The following is a 23982-nucleotide window of genomic DNA, read 5'->3' as shown; positions in this document are numbered from 1 at the left end:
ATCTTTCTCCCTCTCTCTCTCTCTCTCTCTCTCTCTCTCTCTCTCTCTCTCTCTCTCTCTCTCTCTCTCTCTCTCCCTCATTCCCCTCCCTCCCTCTTTTTCTTTCTCCTCCTCCTTCCTCTTCTTCCAGTTGTCTGACCCCTACTATCTGTAGTTGAGCATTCCAGAAGCCTTTTCTGCTTATTCAGCTGCCCTTAAGGCCTGTTGCAGCAGTAGGGCCTATCTTGGTGTGCTGCTTTGTGCTACATTCTGCTCTGGTGAAAAAGTTCTTTTGTGCTGACCTTCTGAGTTATTTTGAGCTGAAAAATTATTTCACTCCATCTTCTGGTGGGGTACGCCACTCCAGAATTCATTTTGAGGTGCTAGAGTTGTTTGGAAGGTAATTTGGTAGAGATCAGATGGGTCTATGTACCTTCTCTGCCATCTTGGCTCTGTCCACAGCCTTAAGCTATTAAGTTATTAATGATCTTTGAAGTGAATCATAGGACTTTAAAATGCATATGAAGATTAATAATAACAATAGCTAGCTTTTATATAAAACTTTAAAGTTTGGAAAGCGTTTCGTGAATATTGTCTCATTTGATCCTCACAGCAACCCTGTTAAGTAGGTACTAGTATTATTCCCATTGTACAGATAAGGAAACCAAGGCATGCAAAGTAGATAACTTGCCCAGGATAACAGCTAGTAAGTGTTTGAGGCTAGATTTGAATGCAGATCTTCCTGACTTCAGGTCCAGTGCTGTATGTACTATAATCATTTAGCTGTCTCTATAAATAAATGCATATTAGTCAGGCCAGCTGGGCTTGAGATCAAATCCCAACTGTCATTTACTGACTGTAACTTTAGGTAAAACACAGAAATTCTTTAAACCTTGGTTTCCTCGTTTGTAAAAATGTTGATCTATTTTTGGTTTAGATAATCCTTAAGACCTCCTTTACCTCTGGTGTTCTGTGATTTTTTTTTTGTTTGTTTGAAAAAATTGACTTAAGTATTCATTTGAAATATCAATATTTTCTCTAATTTTTATTGATTTTACCTTACATTCAGGAGGCATTTAAATTGTTTTTAAAAAAATAAATTTTATACATTGCCATAGAGGTTTATTATGATTGATAAATACTATGCAGTAAAAAATTATTTCAGTTTTGTAATAATTTCCAATTTCACCTGAAATCATTGTTTTTGTTTTTTTGATCATTAAGAATGCTTTTGATTTATTTGTATTTTAAAGGAAATTGTATTCTGAGATTTTAAGGATTTAAAATATGTAGTTTTAACCTAAAACTTAGCATCTAATTAATTGTATCATACAAGGAATAAATAGTTCTCATATTGCAAGTTGTCTTAATTGTTTTTTTTTTTTTTTGCTTTTTTTTTTTTTTATTTTAAACCCTTAACTTCTGTGTATTGACTTTATAGGTGGAAGATTGGTAAGGGTAGGCAATGGGGGGTCAAGTGACTTGCCCAGGGTCACACAGCTGGGAAGTGGCTGAGGCCGGATTTGAACCTAGGACCTCCCATCTCTAGGCCTGACTCTCAATCCACTGAGCTACCCAGCTGCCCCTTAATTAAGTTTTAAAGTGACCTTGGTTTCAGTTTTGTTAAATTGATCTGCTAGATTAAGTACCTATAAATAGTAGACATTAGTTATTCTGAAAAATCATTAATCTAGCTATCTAGCTTCTTTCAATATAAAAGCTGTTTAGAATACATTATTCTTAAGAGAAAACAAATGCAGCCCTAGTTTTTATGGTCACATTTTTACTGTTTAAGAATTAATATGGAAAGTGTAAATATTGAAAATTATTCAGTGTCATAGACCAAATTAAGAATAATATAAGAAGTATTGAATGGGTGTGTCCTACTTTATATGATTGTAATAAATACAGTCCTTAAAAGATTTTACATTTTAAAAAACTTGTTTGCAAAATAATCATTCTTAATGTGTACATTTTATATTTCCACAGATTACTATATATCATCCTATAACAAAGGAGGGTATATCAGTGAAATAGTTTTACTTTTAAGTAGTATTTTTTGTTTGTTTTAGTCAGTGTAATCTTAAAATGGCTCTACTTATCATTATCAGTTATTAGTCAAGTTTAAATAGAAAAATGAATAGATTTTTGTTCTGTTTTAATTGTAGAACTTATAAAGATTGAATTTGATGAGTATATTTATCTGGAGATTTGTTTGTTTTTAACTCTAACCCTTCTTGGAATATCTATAATCAAGAGCAGTTTTTGACAACTGACTTTTAAAATTATGTCGAGGTTTCTAGTAATTCTAGTAAGCTATAATTTATAATAGCACTTACGTAGCACCTTAAGATTTGCAAAGTGCTTTACCGACAACTCATTTGATTTTCATAATAAAGCTAGCATGTAGGTTTTATAAATATCTTCGTTTTTTTTAAATTGGAAAAAAAAGGGGGATGCTCACTTTGCCCTGGGGCCACATAAGAAGTGTTTGTCCGAATTCTCACTCAAGTCTTCTGACTCCAAATCTAGAACTCTATCCACCACATGTAACCTAGGGGCTGAAAATATATGGATGGAGGATAATGAATAGTAGATTTGGGGGGCATTTAAAGTTAAATATTATGTTCTCTTGTAGTATACAAATATTTCTTTCTTGTCTCACATCCCACAGTTCACTTGAAAGTGAATTAAAAGAAGAATATGAGGAATAGTATTATCTTTACATTTTAAAGATAAGATGTAGATAGCATATTAGTAGATGATTTATAAGAAATATAAGCACAAACATTCCTGAAATGATTTTTTTCATCCTAGTCTTAAGTGTACTGTAGTACTTTTGTGTTTTGAAAATTTATGTAGTTATATAAAATTTCAGGACTCTATTGTAGGTAATATCTAGTTACATTGTTTTACTTTAGAGATTTGGAAATGGGTTTTGAGAAGGAAAGTGACTTTTCCCAATTCTCACAAAATGGACTCTCCATATAAGTGTCTTTTAATCAATAATTCTTGACATCTGACAGTAGGTGGCTTTCAGTTTTTACATTTAAATTTTTACAATGTCATTCATTCATTCATTCCTTCATTTGTTTGTTTGTTTGTTTGTTTGTTTTTAAGCCCTTAGCTTCTGTGTATTGGCTCCTAGGTGTATGAGTGGTAAGGGTGGGCAATGGGGGTCAAATGACTTGCCCAGGGTCACACAGCTGGGAAGTGTCTGAGGCCAGATTTGAACCTAGGACCTCCTGACTCTCAATCCACTGAGATACCCAGCTGCCCCTACATTTAAATTTTTAAAGGCTTTTATTTGTCCCTCTTAAAATTGAATCTTAGATAATAAGAATAATTCGATACGGGATACTATGTACATTCAATACATATCTAAGTGGTTAGGACTATAAGGAGCCTCCTTTGCCTGTTTTGTTTTTGTTTTTTTTCTTTAAATTCAGGGCACTGGGGGGGGGGGCAGCTGGGTAGTTCAGTGGATTGAGAGTCAGGCGTAAAGACAGAAGGTCCTACGTTCAAATGTGGCCTCAGACACTTCCCAGCTGTGTGACCCTGGACAAGTCACTTGACCCCCATTGCCTACCCTTACCACTCTTCTGCCTAGGAGCCAATACATAGAAATTAAGGGTTTAAAAAAAATCAGGGCACTGTGGATTTATATTACAATTAATGACACATATTTTTTAGGGATGATATTTTGGAATCATTTTTCATTAGATTAGTTTTCCTGGCCTGAACTTTTCTGAGTGGTAATGTAGTGTTCTGGAGAATTTGATGTTCTAATTGGGAGTTTCCTCTTGACTTGGACTTTGTACTTGCTCTTCTCTACAACAGTGGCAAATGCATTAAGTGAACATATGCAAATCTCCATTTTAGTTTTTATTAATTACTATGTGGTTGTTTAATTTGGTTATTGCTCTTATATCTTTTAAGAAATCTAATGTAATTTTGACATTCAGAAATCTGGTTGTAAGAGAGCCTTCAAAATGCTGTTTTATTTTACTATGTTTAATGTGTTTTTATAGTCAACAAACAAGTACAATGGGATCTTGTATTATCTAGATTTTCTGAGCATTTATGATATTTATGATAATAAAGATACGTTCTGTGAACTATTGCTTTTTTTAAAAAAGCTGCTTATTCCTTTCTAACTCCTTCATCAACAATGCCCAATGTTTGAATAGATTATTCTCATAAAATTTTTCAACAGTTAAAGAGGCACATTGATGTTTATTGATTTTTCTCTTAATTTTTTTTTTGGTATTAATAAGGTCCAAGATTTCTTTTGTTGTTTTTTTTCCCCTTTTTACACCTTTGATATCCTTTTTTCAGATATTCAGATACTTAGAGAATCTACCTCAGTGCTCTCAGAATTATCTCCTTTGGTATAGATGTCCATGAATACTTGGTCTGATCTCATTTTTCATTTTCTATTTTTTAATTTTTCATTTATTATCATTTGAATAGTTAAGTAGTTTTTGAAGCAAAAATTTTTCATATTGTTAGTTTGGAAAATTTACCAACAGAAAAAATATGATTTACTTAACTTCTTTTGGTAGATGTTTGGTCATATATCTTATCAGTGAGTTAGTCAGTTTTTATTAAATGTTTATTATGTTCTAGGCATTGTGCTAGGAACTTAAGATACAAAAACAGTGAGTGAAACAATCACTACAAGAAGTTACCAAGTAAAAAACTCATTTTCATTACCAGTAAACCATTTTTCCTTAATTGACACTATTTTATCGAATTTCCCTCATTTTCTTGAATTTGAACTTCCTTTGACTTTGCTACTAGTAGCAATGCAACAAGTCAGGACACTCCTGAAGGGAAAGAATGCTAACCACCTTGAGAGAAAGAACTATAGAAGAAGAAATGCCAAAAAAAAAAAAGAAAAAGGAAAATAAAACAGAAAAACATATGACATCACTTATCACTTGTATGTGTAGGTATGTGATTTGGAGTTTAGGCTTTAAAAAATCACTGTATAGCAAAAATGAATAATATGGAAATAGGTATCAGGTGATAACAGGAGGGAAAGAAAATAAATCATGTAAACATGGAAAAATATTTAAAAATAAAAATTTTTTAAATAAATTTTTTTTAAAGTGTGGGAGGGGACAAAAGGATCTAAGTTCCATGAAAAAATAATAGTAAAATTTTATATTAGTTTTTTATAACACATTGCAGGAATAACATGATGATTAAAGAGGAATAATATACTGATTAGAGAAGTTTCATGTACATAATGCTAAATTACATTTTTTAAAATGGGTATTGAAACAATTTGAAGTGGTTCAATATTAGCTATTTTTTACTTACAAAGTAAGTATGGACAGGAACTGTTTTGCTTTTTGTTTTTCTAACCTGAATGCTTAATAGTAATTTCTCAATAAATATTTTAAAAAATTCATTTGCACTAATGAAAGTGGTCCCAAATGGTTGAACTCAAATATTTCATAATCTAAGAACCAAGTATTTTTTATTTCTTTATGAACCTTTTTGTTTCTAAAAGTCTTAGGATTTCAAGATGCTTTAAAATTATGCTGGCTGGACTCAGGAGACATTGTAAGGTTTTTTAATTTCCTCATCCTGATTTAGCTGTAGCTCTTCCCTGCTTATTATTCCATAACACATCCTTTCTCAAGGAATTATAATATATTACCTTTCATACTTTGTAAAGTTATGGCCCAAGGCTTCTCTGTCTCTTTAAGTTTGTCTTTTTCTACCTGTGAGACCTTCTTATTCTACCTGTGAGGTTAGTTATTTTGACTTCTCAAATCCTCAGTCTCTGTATCTATAAAATATAGTAGTTGGTATACGTGGCCACCATGGTCCCTTCTAATTTTAGATCTGTTCCCTTTTTAATCATTATCTTTGGGTTGTGCTTTTGAATTTGAGGAGAAATAAAAATAAAATAATAATCTTGATCACTTCTTATACAGACCTGTAATAAACTTTAACATTTTACTTGCTGGTTGTGATGGAAAATTAATCCTAGCAGCTATACTGTTTTAATATAAATATCTAAATATTTAAATAAAGATATAGATTGATACATGGTAAAACAAAAATGGCTTTATTCTTATATCTTTTAATTTTACTATATTTTGGTTATTTCCTCATTGTGCTTCAATTTATGTATTAGTGTCAAATTATGAAACTTTGTGAATTTTGTACTTTAATTTTGATAGATACATAAACTAAAGTCTAGGGAACAATAAGCAATGTGCTGCATAAAATTATTAATTTTCTATGAAGCAACTATATAGGTTCTTTAAATAGAAGTATTCCTGAATCAATGTAGTGACGTTAGCAATGCCAAACAAGAAAAAAGGGTAAGTCTTCCATTCAGCTAGCTTAATTTTCTTCCTATTGTGTATTTTTTCATTATTTTATTTTAACATTATTTTAATAAAATCAAATTATTGGAAGTTTCTGTGAGGGAGTTTTTAATACCATCACAAAAATGAAAATGATTATATCTTAATAGAGAACAAACAATTTATTGTTGATGTAAGAGTAGCTTAAAAATAAGTTTTCTAGGTAATCAGTTCATTTATTTGTTTTAGGAAAGATTCAAATCAATACCTAAATATGGCAAAACTAAAGATGAGAAATGTATTTCCATGTAAATAGCTTCAAAATGACCTATTTCAACACTAATTAATACCATCTTCCCCAAAAGAAATGGATAAAAGAACAAATATCCATGCAGGCTTTTATCATTTCCTAAGGATCTTGTCTGTGGGATGCTGTTTACTTGTAGTTAAACAAATTATGGCTTATTTTCTTCATAAGTTCTTTTTAAAGATTGCTTTTAGGTACATTTAACAAATCTAGTGGCAGCCCTGTGTTGGAAAATGAAATTGCTCATAATGATCATAGCAAATATCAGGGTTTTTAAATTTTTCTCTATTAGGATATAGTTGGATTTCTTTAAATTAACTTGAAGCTCTTTTCAAAATTCCATTCTGAATGTGCTCATGTCCTTTTCCAATTGACTTGACGTTGACATCTTTGCCATGTGATTGATTATTAGTTATGGAGTTTGAGGTAAATATAGATTTCCACTGTCTTCTGGTTCTTTTCCTGTCCAGATTTAAGGAACTCTCCAGTTTATGTTTATTTTTCATCAAATCTGGGCTTTGGAATGAAATTATTTCTTCTTATTGCTCTGTACTGACATGAAATATGTTAACTCAGCTAAATCTCAAAAGCATATTTTCAGTTTTGTAACTGAGAATTTTCTCTAAAAGCATTGGCTATGGTAAGAGCAGTATTATGCAAGCATAGTAAAGTTTTAAGATGGGATGGATGGAGTGAAGCATTTATTTTCTTTAAAGTGTAAAGTTTTACTTCAACCTGTTCAGCTTTGAGTATATCTGGTCAAGCAAACATCTGAAGATAAATGTGAAGAAAAAGCAGTTGAGATAAGTCCAGATTTTGAGCAGAATGCTATTTTAAAGTTATATCACATAAGTATTTCATTCTGACAAGCATTTCTTTAATAGGTTGTTTGCATTTGTAGAAAAAAATTTTTTTTTCAAATGTGTATAACACATTTTATATTTATAACAAATGTGTATAACACAATATCTGTATAATAGATATTACCATATCCTGCTTTACTTGGGCTATTGCAGCTATGGAAGAGAACCAAGTTAAGGTGAATTCTGGCTTATTTTTCTTTAACAAAGTGCAGTGAAATAATGAAAGACCATTTAAAATGTTAAATATATGTATTATCCTTGAAATAATGTTTTGATGTCTTCTAAGTTTTGACTTTTATTGGCATAAAGATTATACTGCAATTTAAATACTACTGATTATAAACTACTAATTTTTGTTTTGAAAGTAAATTCCATTTATGATTGTCTAAAATTGTGAACCATTTAAGTGGGATTTTAGTAATGAAAAGAAAATGGTACTACTGTATATTTCATTTGGGCAATCCTCATTAGATCAGATGGAATTCATATTGAATGAATGAAGCATTTATTAAGTGCTTATTATGTGCAATGCACCTGTGCTATTCACTGGGGATACAAATAGAAAAGTAAGACAGTATCACATTCTAATGTGTGAAACAACACATATGGAAAGTTTCAGGTGCATGTTAGATGGAAAAGTGTTAATGCTTCTTTTAATCTGTGATTTCCACTGATAAAATCATGTCATTTTCTAGTGTTAACTGTCAAGGACTGACATGGTAAGATTTACACTTAAAATACTTTGGTAGCTGTGTTGAGGATGGACTTGGTGGAAAACTTTAGGAAGGAAGACATTAGGAGGTAATTGAAATAATCTAAGAAACAAGAGAATGAGTAACTGAATTGTGTAGGGTATTGTCTACATGAGTAGAGATAAGGAGAGTTATGTGATAGATGTCTGGATGTAGAAATGACAAGATTTGACAATTGATAAATGTAGGGTAAGAGAGTAAGGAATTGAGGCTGACACCAAAGTTTTACACCTGTGTCACTTAAGGATGATGATGCCCTTGTCAGTAAAAGATATAGTTTGGAAGCAAATTAGATTTGGGGCAAGAAAGAGCACATAAAATAGAAATTTTAATAAAATTCTGTTGAATGAATCAGTGAATAAAGATGTGCAAGATAGGAAAATTAGGTGTTTATGGCAATCAGACAGACTGAATTTTCCAAAACAATCTATTTCATATATTCTGGCCTATTTTACTCAAAAATTATCCAATTATCCTAGAGATTCCATTATCTTGACAAGTAAACTCTCCTGAAAGGAGGGTCAGAGAGAGGACCATTGAACTTTCCTTTAGTCTCCCTTTATAGAGGGCTTAAAATTTTCCATCAGCTTATCTCCTTGGTTTTGACTCTATAAATATCATGTCTCTGGGGTACTGGGTATCGTCTGTCCCTCCCTCCTTTTTCAGAGGGTTAAATGACTTGTCCAAGGTAACATAGTAGGTAACAGCTAGAATGTAAACATTAGTTTCCTCTCACTATTTTTCTCCCTTTCTGTAGTTGTTAGGTTCCTTAAAAGCCATTTATAATTCAGATTTGGTAAATTAAAGCCTATGCATGAAGTTAAATGTGAGAGAGAAACTTGAGTTTTTGTAAAATGAATACCGAGTTTGCAAATACATTTTTTATGTATTAGGCTTTCTTAAAGCAGACCACTCTTTAATAAATTGATAATTTAAATCAGAGTTTCTGATATTTGTCTTCTGAAAGACAGAATTTCAGAGTATGGATGAGCTAGTCAAACTTAGTATCTTTTGAGGCATATGATACTGTTATTTTGAAAAATTTTTGCATAATAAGAGTATTTATTTGTGTGTGTGTGTTTCTTTCTTAGCTATTTGAATTGCTAGGACCTGAGGGATTTGAACTTATTGAGAAACTCCTCCAAAACAGAGTTATAATTGTGGATAGATTTCTGTCTTCAAATGACCATAAGTTGCAAGTTCTTCAAGGTAAGGTCATGTCGTTGCTTATTCTGATGTAAATGAAATATTTAATGTTAGTAGAAATTTTCTAATGTAAAAACGTTTACATAAAATAGTAATTTATCATTTAATTAAATTCTATCACCTTAGGTCATATTACATTGCTTGATCCTGGTATAAATTCTCTGGCATGGGAGGTGTCTGGAGAGGGAGACATATTGAATGACAAGGGAAATAAGAAAAGTGATCATTCTCCACAATCCAATTTTGTGTCTAATTTTTCTCCTGTATCTTATTTAGTGCTGCAGTCTAGATGTCCCTATCCCTCAAGAGTAAAGCCTTATCAACTTTATATCACTCTACAGTAAACCTAACCTTGATAAGACAAGTTGTTGTCTCACTTTTTGGCATGAGAAATTTAATAATTTAAGAAATTTAACAATTATTTTGTTTTTTTAAAAAAACACAAACAAACTTTCTTTTCTATCCCCTTTAGGAAGAAACTATTTATCAAACATAATTAAGGAAAATAGGTAGCATACTGTAATTTGTTCCAGATAGTATAGTTCAAATCTGGAAGGGACATAAAGGTCGAAAAGAACTGAAAATCCCTCACTTTATAGGAAATTGAATCTAGACCCAGAGATTTTAAATGACTGGCTAATATAGGTCATATAGGTTACAACAGCAAGTGTTATTATAATACTTATTATAGCTTAATTTTTTTTTTGTAGCTCTTAAAAGTTTGCAAAGTATTGTTTGAGCACTAGCCTTGTGAGATACATTCTCTTCTTATCCCCATTTTACAAATGAGGAAACTGAAGCTCAGATATGTTAAGTCACTTGCTGAGGGTCATACAAGTTAATGCAGAGCAAATATTTGATTCTAGCCATTGATTTCAAAATATATCTCTCCAATACAATGTCTCTTGATTTGTTTGTACTTGAATTTGTACTTGTTTCTTGTACTTTGACCACTTATTATCAGATGTGATTTATCTTATTGTTTTTTGTTTCATTTATTCATAGTATTTTTGAACAGTAATTCTATAGAATATCAGTAGGGAGAGGGGAAGGTTAAATTGAATAGGTTCAACAAAAATATTATGTAATTATAGACACTAAATAAGTTGTATTGCACACACTTGTAGAATTTAATAGTCATTAACTTTTAGAATTTAAAGATTAGATATTAACATTTAGAATTCTTATCTCTGAAAATTAGTTTCCCAAAAATGTTTAATTCTGGAGGGCTAAAAAAATCAAATTGTTAAAGTTCATTTTATAAGCCTTCTTTTATATACAGGCAGTCAGCATATGGTGACCATTAAGTAAACTGGCATTACATAAATGAAGAAAAACTCTTTTTGACAGTGAGCAGTTACATTTGTATTCCTAATGCTGAATTTAAGTGATGAATTTCTTCACATTTTATTCTACTTTTCTTTTTGGGTGGGAAGATAATGAAATTGCTTTTGTAAATAAGTAACTGCATTTGTCAGACACACATTTCAAAAATTCCTTATGTGCTTTTGTAAATTTTCTTTGTAGACAATTGTAAGAAATTTTCAGGAGAAAATGCTAAGCCTAATTATGGTTGCCAAGTCACTATTCAATCTGAACAAGAAAAGCAGTTAATGAAACAGTATCGTCGGGAAGAAAAACGAATTGCCAGAAGAGAAAAAAGAGCAGGAGAAGATGGAGAAGTTGTAGGAGAAGGACTAATGTGTTTTGATCCTAAAGAGTTGAGGATGCAAAGGTAATAAATGCTAGAAGCTGATGACTGTGTATGTTACCATATGCTTTTTATTGTAGTTTAATATTTTAAATATTTCTGACTTCACATTTTTTCTCCAAATATGGCATTTTTCTTTATAATGAAAACCTAATTTTGAGGGGTAAGAATCTAGTGGGCTGCTCAATTACAATCTTCCTTGTATCCATATACACTAGAAATTGAGATTTTAGAGGTACACCACCATTAACCTGAGAATTATGAAGCTTGGAGTAAATGTATTAATATTGTTTTGCTCTTTAGATTAATGAATGTTGTTTCATATGTTATCATATGGTGGTAGAGGAGAAAAAAAAAGGGAATACACTTAAGCCATTGGTACCTAAAAATTATAGCATATTTTAATTCTTGGTTTTTAAAATATAGAGACTCATAAAAAAGCCATGTCCATATTTTTATATTCTTCACAGTGAAGAAAACAAAACTATAAATAAGAATATTGTTCTTATGTATTGGGTTGGTACCAATCTAAAAATAGCATTTAAATGTATTACTACCTTATATTTTGTTATTCATAAATTTTAGCCACTTGATTGGCACCTCCATAGTTTAATTTCTTTCTTTTTTTTTTTTAATGCAGATATCTGAAGTAATTATTTTAGTTCTCAGTCATTTTGTTGCTCATTTTGTTGAAATGTCCAAATTTCAACCTGGTCTTATTTTTTTCCTTTATATTATAGAGAGCAAGCACTTTTGAATGCTCGTAGTGTACCAGTTCTGAACAGACAAAGAGATGCAGATATTGAAAAAATTCATTATCCACATGTTTATGATGCCCATGCTGAAGCTATGAAAACGTCAGCATTCATTGGGGGTGCAAAGGTATGAGTTTGGTATATGACCTTTTGAATAATGGTTCTCTTCCTTATAAACAACATACTGATTCTTTCTCTATTTCCTCTGCCTCTCTCACCCCAGTGACTTTTGCTTATTGATCTATTGTAGTTAATTGTATTTACTTAATCATTTTTATAATTTCTTAAGTTTGTATTTAATTTTTAATAGTAAACAATAATTTCATATTATCCCACATCTAGTGTTATATATATATCTTAGAAGAGATATATGTCATATGTTAGAAGATCTGCTGGAGAAGTATGCTACTACTTAGATATATGAAATACTTTTACTCTCAGGAATTCTTGTCTCCTAACATATTTCTTGAAAATGCTCTGTGATATTATAGTAAATAAAAAAAAGTTTGGCTTCTCTATGCCCTAATGCAGTGATGGGCAAACTATTCCCCACAGGCCAGATCCAGGCTGTAGTTTTCCCATCACTGCCTTAAGCAATTCCCTAATCACTATGCCCCCACATCCAGATGTAGTGATTAGGGAATTGCTTAAGTCAGTGATGGGAAAACTATGGGCCAGGTCCACGGGCAATAGTTTGCCCATCATTGCCCTAAGGGAATGTTCTAGCTTGTTTCACTCCTGATAAATTATGTATATCTTTTGTGATTTCCCTTCTTCCCCCATTTTCCTTATCAATTTTACTGCTAGTTAATATACTCACCTGAATTGTGAAGTCAGAGTCAACCTTAAGTTTTTCCCTGCCTTCTTTGGTCCAATGTGTTATCCTGAGATTTTAATAGTCGTCTTTTTTATTTAAATTTTCTTTCTTTTAAACAATTATTTATTAAATAATTTAATTATTTAACATCGTGTCATAAATAAGACTAGACTATAAACCAAAGCAGTTGTTAAGATGTTTTAATTTTAGGCATTTGATTTTAATTTAAAAAATATATGTATATATATTAATAGATGCTTTTACCAGAAGGGATCCAAAGGGAGAACAATAAGATGTATGAAGAAGTAAAAATTCCCCACAGTGAACCCATGGCACCAGGCTTTGAGGAAAAAGAAGTTTTTATTAAAGATTTAGATGAGGTAAGTGAAAAATTTTATAGGATAGTTGATATTCACTAGAACCTTTTGTTAATAAATTTATACGGATTACAAATTATTAAAATATTTTCCTATTAGACTTCTAATATGTATGCATGCTATGCATCACTGAGTGTACTTTTGTGGGAATGTAACTTCTCTATTGTACTTTATGCTTATCAGACCAAATGTAATATCTTTGATTATGAGCTGCTTATTTTAGCAATGCCATTAGAAAAGTGAGGTACCTTAAAACCATGTTATTTAAGTAATAAATGAAAGAACAAGGGATGCAAACTAAAAGCTAGTGAGCTTGATTTCATCTGTGGGCAAATCCTAGAAAGGATCATTAATGGTATAGGTTGGTGAACATCAAGAAAAGAAAGTAATGATTACAGAGAGCCAGTATGGTTTCATTGGGAACAAGTCATAACATTGCCCTGATATTCTTTTATGTTGAAATTTCCAAATTGGTCAGTGAGTGTAGTACTGGGTACAGTTTCCTTAGAGTTTTGCAGAACTTTTGATAAAAGTAGCTTCTTGTGGAAATGAAGAAAAATGAACTAGCCAATTTAGAAATTAAATGGATTCAGAACTGGTTGGAGGTCAGACCCAAAGAATAATTGGTAATGATTTAATGTTATTTTGGCAATAGATCTGTAGACAAAATACTCCCAAGGATATGTGTTTCAACTTGTGCAGCTTAATATTTTTATTAGGTGTTTGCACAAAAGTTATATATCCTATGCTCATTAAATGTCATAAAGCTAGGAGAAAGAGTTACACAGCAGCTAACAGTCAAGATCTAAAATGATCCTGACAATCTAGAAAATTGGGCCGAATCTGATTTGATAAAATTTAATAAATATTAAATACTCAAAAAATCAGTTTATAAAGTATAAGATAAGAGAGAGATCGATTGTTCTTAAAAAATCCATGGATTTTCATGTACTCAGTTCATTCAGCAGTGAATTTGTAGTGTTTATCTTGGAGTCATGGCACTTGAACTTAAATTTCTGCTCTACAGTTTATCTGTGTGACAGTTATTTCAACTTCTTTTGGGTCTCAGTTTCCTTACCTATAAAATAAGAGGGTTAGTTTAAGAGGGGTGGACTTCTAAGCTTCCTTTAAGCTGTAGATCCGTGATACTAGGATAATGGAGGTGTAGGAGTAATTATTGTACCTTGAGCACTTGAATATATGTATATTGACATAAACATTTTATTTATAAGAATAATTACAGGGAAGAATTAATTTTCAAAATCAAATTAATAATAAAACATCATAATTTTTGTAATGTATATCTTAAGTCTTACATTTTTAATGAATTTAATTTCATTCCTCAAGAACTAATATCATCAAGTTGACTTTCTGATGGTTATAGTAATATAGATGGTTCTAAGAGTGTACTTAAAAAAACCTTCAAAGTATTGTGCAGGTAAACTAGCTTCAGCTTGATGGATATTGCTCTTTAATTTGTTTTGCAGACATTCTTGTTGATCATTCTTTAGAAGAAAAAGCTTTGTGCCACTTTGTGATAAATAGCTGCATTTCAAATCATGGCAATAAAGAGAGAGCAAAGCAGCTACTTTCTGGTTTGTCAGTTCTCGCAAGAATGCCATTTTCTGTTACTTGACTGGCATTTATATTAATAATTAATCTTGGCTCCAGTATACTGCTGTCTTCTAAATTACTTTCACTGTTTTTTTCTCTAAATCCTTGAAAGGAGTAAAGTACCTGTCATTTTTTCATCTGCACAAAATATCTAAATAAAGTATGCAGGTTTGTTTCATTTTTAAATATACAACAGTACAGATTTTAAAGAAAGGCAAGAACAAAAGTTATAATCCAAGTTAATCTGACCAATACAGTAATAATTTCATCTTAAAACATATTTCACCAATCAATAAAACAACTAATAGTTATATAGAGTTCTTGGATATTTAAGAACCTAAAATATTGTTAAAACTAATGATGACATTTCACTAGATTTTTGTGCAATAGTACATAGCTATGCAGTACCAGTTAATTAGAATGTGATTGACATTATAAAATTATATAAAATGACTAAAATGTCCATGGCCTTATTGTACAGAGATCACATTGGTGGGCATTATATCCTTAAAGAAATTAGCAATAAAAACAGAGTCCTGTAGGATAGGACCTGGGCCTGTGATTTCTTTGGTGTTGGTAATTTCTATCAAGGAAATTCTTATTATTTGTAAGTGAGCAGCTTTTTGGCAACTTCCAATCATATTTAAAAAGATATTGATTAAGAAAGCAAAATAGTTTTCATATGAGAATTGACTGAAAAGGGTTTGACTGTGTTCAAAAAGGTTGAAGATTGAGAGATTTGTCTAGGTCAGCGATAGCAAACCTTTTAGAGATCAATGCCCAAAATGCAACCCTATACTGCATGTGAGCCCTCCCTCTTATCCCAGATAGGGGAGCGAGGAAAGAAGTGCTACCATTGGACTGCTGGGCAGAGGAGTGGGTCTTGTGAGAAATGCCTCTAGGCGTGCAGAGATGAGGAGGGGAGCAGTCCACTCCAGCACATGTGCCATAAGTTTGCCAACACAGGTCCAGATCATCTTGAAAAACATATCTTGATCAAACCTAGATCAGTACTAAATCCTGGAATTCCAAAATTGGAGCATCTCTAAGGTGGAAAAGGGATAATATTAGAAAGCTGAGTTATTCAAGCTGAGGTAGTGAATTCATGATTTTTTACTCAGTAGGTTCAAAGCATCTTAGATGATAAATCTGCAGGGGTGCCTACACTGGAAATATTAAACAAGATGATTCAACCGTAAATCATTATAGTTCATTTTTCTCTGGCAAGAGTTCTTAACCTAGGGACTGTGGACTTATTTAAAATTTTTTTCTCTATAACTACATTTAGTATTTACTTTTTAAACCAATTATAGACTATATATTTCATCTTATGCTTTTAAAAACATTATTTTGAGAAGGGTTCTATAGATTTTACCAGACTGCCAAAAATCATTTTGACAAAAAAGAAGTGAAGAACTCCTTCTCCATGGGAAGCCCATTATCCCTTTTGTAATAGTTTGGCTATTGTGTGTATGTTGAGCAGAGGGTACAAGATATATATATACAGAGTATTTAACAAATATCAGCTTTATGAAGATAAATATATGGTTCATATTGCAATAAAAACTATAACGATTGATTTATAACCAATAAAAGACATTCTTTGAGTAGTACATAAAATAATAATTTAATCTTATTTTGTCTAACACATTTGCTTAATAGATATTTGTTGAAAATAAATGAATGAATGGAATAGGTATTATATTTTCCACTTTACTAGTAAAATTGGCATCTCTGGGGGGATGGCTCCTTGTGTGGAAACTTCTTTATCTGATGCAGATCAGCAATTCATATTCTTAAAGAGTTGCTTGAGAGTGCTGATGAGGAAATATGTGTGCATTGGCATGGACTAGAGATTGTTGGGAAGTTTTAGGTGAAGGCTTGCATCTGGGAAGGTTAGGGAAAATCCTGAATTTTAGAACCTATGGTGATTCTAGGAGGCAAATTCAATTTTCCAGTGGGGATGATATAGGAATGAAGGATAGAGTAGAGGTGGCATAATCTAAAGGTGGAATGACATCTATCAGTCACACCAATACATGAAGACACAGAAGTATTTATTGATAAAATTAGGATTACAAAAAAGTAGTCATGGAATTTTTCATGTTCTCAGAGGCAACATGATGCCTTAAAAATTGTTTTTCTTTTTCTTTACTTTATCTGCATAAGAAAGGGTATGAGGAGAGAAATATTATAATGCAAAGATCTCTGAAGGTTAAAAAGAAAAAGTAAGGCCAACTTTTAATTAGCTTTTCATGTAAGTAGAATGAAACATTGGATGATGATAGTAGATGTGTTGACAGCTGTAAAAAAATTGGCCAGAGGAACTTTTTTTTTTTTAAGCCCTTCCCTTCCATCTTAGAATCAATAGTCAGTATTGGTTCCAAGGCAGAAGAGCAGTAAAGGCATGCAGTGGGGATTAAATGATTTTCCCAGGGTCACACAGCTAGGAAGTGTCTATTGTCAGATCTGAATCCAGGACCTACTGTCTCTACACCTGACTATCCACTGAGCCACCAGCTGCCCCCAGAGTACCTTTTAACATTGAAATAGTCTAAAGTCTTATAGGAGTTTAATAAATCCACAAGATACTTGATTATAGCAGTAGAATTCAGGGGTGAACCAGAAAGAACCAGGAATGCTTAGTGATTATACATGATGATCACAGTTATGGATTAATGAGAAAGGTATTGTGGGACAGTGATTTTTATGTCTTTCAACTTGCTTTCTTAATATTGCATAAATTAAACTGCTTTAAGCCATAATTTTATAAAACACCATCTAAAACAAAAGAAAGGTAATTATGATTATCTACATGTGGTGTAATGTGAGGAACATCTAACTTGGACCATTATTAGCCAACTGGCTGTTACATCAACATTCTGGGTCTCAGTTTCTTCATTTTAATTGGGGATAAAATATTTGCACATAATAGTTCACATGGTTGTTATAAGTGAAATGATTTTGAATTATTAAAGCTGCTTATTAATTATTATGTAGGTGAGAGGCAGCCTGATATAATGAATTAGAATCTCAGTTGGTAGTCAAGAAGCTGGGTTCCAATCACCTCTGAAATACTTAGTGGTATAATGATAGGAAGTTATTTAACATGTCAGATTGGGTCCATATTATGGTCTTTAAATTAATTAATATTTTATCCTATAGAGGTTATTAATTAATATTTTATTCTGTAGAGGAGTATTGAAGTTGAAGCATAATGACATGAACAAAGTGGTGAAATGGGACATTGAGTCTAGTGGCATATTCCTTACCAGTTGTTAATGCCATGTCTTTTCTTTCCTTGGCCATTTATTACACAACTAATAAGTGATCTTATGAAAGTCATATTTTTGGAGAAAATAATATCTGGGGTCACTATGAGTATCTTTAACACTATTTTTCTCTGTGATATCTTTAACATTAATTTGCTCTGATACTGTGAAATACTGTGAATATTTTTATTTTACTGCTTCATTTCAGCATGTTATAAAGTTGGTTCTTAAAAAACTCTTTGAATTCCAAATATTTTTAAAAGTTGCCTTCAGTGTTCCATTTTTCTATATTTTGGTTTAAATTAATATCAATAGGAATAAATTAAAGTTTTCAAAGTTAATAAAAGGCAATTCATAAATCTATTATACATAATAGTTGCAAAAGATTTTGCTAGTTTTCTAAGCTTTTTGAACCATTTCAATTTAAAATAGTCATGTGCTAATAGATTTGTGCTTTGTACTTGAATGCTTTTCTTCTAAAACAAAAAGAAAAAAAGGAGACCATTTTAAAAGAACAGTTTTAAGAATCTTACAATTTCATTTTTCACTTTATGGTCCTTTATATGGCAGTCTTTTTGTTTCTTAAATTTCTCATTGCTTCAGCCCACCAATGATGTGCTTATACAAGAATTTTAACAAGGATGTTGGGATCAAGATTATTCTACTGCAGAGTTCAAATTTAACGAAAGGCAATTCATAAATATATTGAGCAGTGCTTCATAATTGTAAACTATCTAAAGTGCACTATCTCAACCTAAATATAATACAGTACTGATAGACTGAACAAGCAGTGATATTATGTTGACAAACTGAAATTCAGTATGTATGTCTAATTCTGTAGTGCTATCCTTGAAATTATCATGCTGATTTTTTTTGCGGGGGGGGGGGTGTCATATGTCTTCATTCAGATTGGCCAGCTGGCTTTTAAGGGAGTGAAAAAACTAAACCGAATCCAGTCAATAGTATTTGAGACAGCCTACAACACAAATGAAAACATGCTGATTTGTGCACCCACTGGAGCTGGGAAGACTAACATTGCCATGCTTACAGTCTTGCATGAAATTCGACAACATGTTCAACAAGGTGTTATCAGAAAGGATGAATTTAAGGTAGGAAATTAATGAAACTCAGAACAACTTTTGAAAATGTAAGATAAAACCCATTATACAGTTATACAAATTTTATGAATGCCAGAAGTTTTCAAGGATATTGTACTTGCTGAAGTCAGAGAAACAATGCTGCTTGATTTACTTCATTGAGATTAAACCAGTCCCTATTTGTGTTCTGAAAAATCTTATTACCCATGTGAAAAGCTATGAAAATACATTTAGCTTAGAAGCAGAACCAATTTTCAAAGTGATGAGGCTGTATAAACAAAATCCATTGTCCTCTAAACAGCTGCACACTTATCCAACAAAGATAACTACTTTTCATATATCACCATTAAGATTTTTCACTTGAAGTGCCTAGAATCATATTTCACAATAAATTGTGATTTGTATTGGTTGCTGGGAAACAAATGATGTTGTGACTTTAGCTCATTTATCAAACTGTGTCCTTTTCATACAGATAGTGTATGTTGCTCCAATGAAGGCTTTGGCAGCTGAAATGACAAATTACTTTAGTAAGCGTCTGGAGCCATTGAGCATCACAGTGAAAGAGCTGACTGGTGACATGCAGTTGTCCAAAGGTGAAATTTTGCGAACACAGGTATGTTAATATGAATCTTCTTAAAAGAGGATGCTACTTTTTTATTGTACAAATGCCACCTATGAAATATATCAGGTATATCTAAATATGTTAATACTTTTAAAAGTTACTAATTTCTGTAATTTTCTGTTAGCTGCATGACACATTCTTACTGTTTCTTATCCATATAGATTCTACCTTATATTTTTGTTGTACCTTGAACATATTGTTTAATTCCAAATGTATGTGTCCAAGACACATTTTAATCTACAGCGACCAGTTGTGCTTTTTTAATTATTTCTTTTTTAAATTTTATTTCAAATAGAGAACAAGTTGTTGGTATGAGACTAGTCAGAATCATTACCAGAATAGGTAAATACTTAATGCTTTGAAGGATATGTTTATTTATATTAAATATTTTCCTGTAGGCTTAATAGTAGCATTTCCATCCAAAAGAGTTGAAATTTTGTACTTTCATTCATTCATGAGAAGAAATAGACATATTATATCCAATGAAAATTAGAAAATAAGTAGAAGATAAAACCTCCCTCCAAAGAATTTACATTATTAACTTGATCCAAGGAATACAAATAGAAAGCAGCAAATATGAGCCAGTTCATAAGTAAGATATTGAATGTTACAATTTACATCTAAATGCTTAAGGAAACATAAAAGGAGGAGTGATAGAGGGGTATATATGAGATTATAGAGGAGATTATGGTGAGATATTAATTAGATGATGATATAATCAGATAGTTTTCAAAACTGACCAGACACAGAGTATTTGTAAAGGGTTCAGTGTCATTGTGGTAAGAGGCCTCCAGTGGAATACCCCAAAGATCTGTAGCTGGCCCTATGCCATTTTTATTTTTTGCCATCTAATATTTTTACCAGTGTATTTGATGAAGATGTTAGAATACTAATCAGATTTACAGATGACATAAAAAACACTTTGGGTGATAGAATGTAGAAGAATCTTGACAGAGTAGAGCAGAAATAGCCAGACTATGTCTTAGGACCAAATCCTTCCTTCCTGAAGCCTGTTTTTTTAGGTTATATTTTAAAATAAAGTTATATTGTATTTAAAGATATAACAACTATCCTTACCTTGAAGATTTGGTTCTCAAGTCATTTTTCCAATTCTTGAGCTAAAAAATTGGCCTAAACATAATAAGTCATATGTACAGAAAATCAACTTTAGAAGTATAAAATGGTGGTTAGCAATAGTAAGAATCTGATTTGTAGGCCATTGAGAATTGCCAAAAAGGCCTCCATGAGATCAAAATTATTTTCATAATATTACTAAAAATGACTATTAAGATACTCCTCCATTTTCCAACTGTGTATTAGTGTAAAACCAGATTTTCTTCATATACTTCCACCAAAACAACATTTTGAAACAGATTGAATTGGTGGAGGGAGGGCATAGACTGAGACTGCTGGAGCATTTTTCTTTAGCTCCTCTTCTGCAATATAAAAAGTGTGCCAGATTGAATTCTTATCAGGAAAGCCAAAAAAAAAAAAAAAAAGAAAAAGAAAAAGAAAAAAGTCCTGGTAAGTCATTTTTCCAGCCTAAGGGAACTTAGGAAGACAGAGAGAAAAATGTGTGGACAATAGATGGTAAAGGTGAGCTAGCCAGGAGTAGGACATAGCAGTAGGTGCTAGAAGGAAGCATTTTGGTGCCAGGGACAGTAAGAGGACTAAATACTAGGGGAAGAAACACCTAAATGAAAAGAAATCCTAAGGGACCCCTGTATTAACATGGGGAACAAGAATTGCCAGCTGACAGTTCTGTTCCCCATTAATGCAGGCTTGGGTTGCGGTTCCATGGTGGAGAGGAGTGGTTGAGAGAGTACAATGTCCTTCTCTGTGTTAGTAGCAAGAAATAGACCTCTTCCTAGATTATACCACTTTGGAAGCACTAAAAACTTAACACTCTTACTCTGAACTCTGAAAGCAGCAGAACATAAAATGACAGAAGTTTAGGTCAGGTATTCATTTCTTCGTCCCTCTCTTCCTCCTCATTCCCAGAAATGAGCAGAGTTCAACATTAACATGAAGTCCAAAGAAGGCTTATGAAGGCTTATATTTTAAGAAGGAGGCCTTATTATATAATAACAATAGACTCAAGCAAATCTTCTTCTTATGCATTTTAGTATCATGGAGCTGACCTGTTTTCTTGACCCAGTAGAATCCAAACTCTGGCATGTTTTATCTATCTGAAAAGGCTTCAGTGCAAACTTGAACATGTGTTTTATTGTTTTTTTTAGCTATGTAACTACATTTGGAGAGGATCATCAGAATTATCTTTGTCTACAAGAGATCTCAAAGACAGTATATAAAATTCTAAAAGTGAGGGTGTATATGCATTGTAACCCCAGATCTTTGATCTATAGCTTTTTTTCTTATAGCATGAACCAATGTAATGTGTAACCATTAGAATATTAATGGAAATTTTGAAATGAATTCTTGGATTTTCTTGAATATTTTGCTTAAAGGGATAGCAAGTAAATATTTTTGAACATGGCAGTTATTTTGCTTTCTTTTGGTGAAGTAGCTAAATTGTACTTTGATTAAATTAAGATGATCAACAATTTCAATGCTATTGTGTTATGATATTGTAATAATACGAAAACCTCTTCAGAGTTAAATATGCATCAAAATATGAAGGGCACAAATAAATTTTTGTTTTTAAGTCCTTTAGAATTTGATATTGTCTATAGTGTACTATATAAAATTTAAAATGTTTTAATATATCCTGACTTTATTCCTCATAGGCATTATGTTTTATTGAAAGTTAGCCAGTATTCTGAATTGTTAATTACAGTGCTATTCAGTCATATTACTAAGACCAATATTTGCTTTAAGTTAATGTGAATTAGTTCTTCCTTTTAATTGAATATTATTCCTTCTCCTTTACAGATGCTTGTGACCACACCTGAAAAGTGGGATGTGGTAACAAGAAAGAGTGTCGGAGATGTAGCCCTTTCCCAGCTTGTAAAGCTTCTGATTCTTGATGAAGTCCATCTGCTGCATGAGGACAGAGGCCCTGTGTTGGAAAGCCTAGTTGCACGAACTTTACGACAGGTTAGAGAAAGTTGTTTCATTTTAGAAACTCATTTGGGTAATTGAATTATTTACATTTTTTGAAGTGGAGCTGTTTTCAGTTACACTGATATATGTCTTCCCTTAGTATAAATGTATAGTATAGTTGGCAACATCATATATTGGAAGAACATATTCATATGTGTCATTTTATAAGTACAATAATTATTTTACTATAAAGAAATTAAAGAATATTTTCTTTTTTTAATTTAGAAATTTCCAATGGTTACATGTTTCATGATTTTTCCCACCTCCCTTTCCTCCCCAGAGCTGACAAGCAGTTTCATTGGGTTATACATATATCATTGTTCAAAACCTATTTCCATGTTATTCATATTTGCAGTAGAGTGATCCTTTAACATCAAAACCCTAATCATATCCCCATCGAACTGTATGATTGATCTTATATTTTTCTTCTGCACTCCTATTCCAATCATTCTTTCTCTGGATGTCTTGGGTCATCACATTGCTGGTAGTAGAGAAGTCTATTATGTTTGATTGTGCCACAGTTATTCTCTGTGTACAATATTCTCTTGGATCTGCTCCTTTTGCTCTGCATTAATTCTAGGAAGTCTTTTCAGTTCACATAGAATTCCTCCAGTTCATTATTCCTTTTCAGCACAATAGTATTCCATCACCATCAGTTACCATAAATCCCTCAGAGCTGTTCTATGTCATTGCTTTCTGCTGGTACAGAAGTCCATTACATTTGATTTTACCATAGTATATCAGTCTCTGTGTACAATGTTCTTCTGGCTCTGTTCCTTTCACTCTGAATCAGTTCCTGGAGGTCTTTCCAGTTTACATGGAATTCCTCCAGTTTATTATTCCTTTTAGCACAATAGTATTCCATCACCAGCATATACCACAATTTATTCAGCCATTCCCTAATTGAAGGACATACCCACCTTTTCCAGTTTTTTGCCACCACAAAAAGCATAATTAGACCCCTGTCAGAGTTTTTGTTATAAAGATTTTTCCTCAATTTGTTGTTTCCCTTCTGATTTTGACTACATTGGTTTTGTTTTTTTTTAGGTTTATACCACTTTATTTCCTTCCATTTTTCTTACATATATTCATAAAATTTAACTATATCCTTCATTATTTTTTTTTAGTTTGATTTTTTTTTTAATTTAAACATTTATTAATAATCTTTTTTAACATGGTTACATGATTCATGCTCCTACTTTCCCCTTCACCCCCCGC

At 31.9% G+C, this 23982-nt stretch overlaps 1 protein-coding gene across 1 annotated transcript in view; it reads left to right on the top strand.

Annotated features, from left to right (window-relative positions):
* ASCC3 (activating signal cointegrator 1 complex subunit 3) overlaps positions 1-23982 on the top strand; it is a 357810-nt gene that overhangs the window by 56797 nt on the left and 277031 nt on the right. The window contains exons 3-9 of the mRNA XM_044675397.1: positions 9322-9439; positions 10964-11171; positions 11888-12029; positions 12974-13099; positions 18891-19091; positions 19552-19692; positions 22594-22758. Coding sequence (XP_044531332.1) covers positions 9322-9439; positions 10964-11171; positions 11888-12029; positions 12974-13099; positions 18891-19091; positions 19552-19692; positions 22594-22758 — 1101 coding nt within the window. The remainder of the gene's footprint in view (positions 1-9321; positions 9440-10963; positions 11172-11887; positions 12030-12973; positions 13100-18890; positions 19092-19551; positions 19693-22593; positions 22759-23982) is intronic.

This window comes from Gracilinanus agilis, chromosome 4, assembly GCF_016433145.1.
Source record: "Gracilinanus agilis isolate LMUSP501 chromosome 4, AgileGrace, whole genome shotgun sequence".
Classification (NCBI taxonomy): Eukaryota; Metazoa; Chordata; class Mammalia; order Didelphimorphia; family Didelphidae; genus Gracilinanus; species Gracilinanus agilis.
Note: the sequence above shows the minus strand (reverse complement) of the source record. Positions and strands in the feature narration are given on the sequence as shown.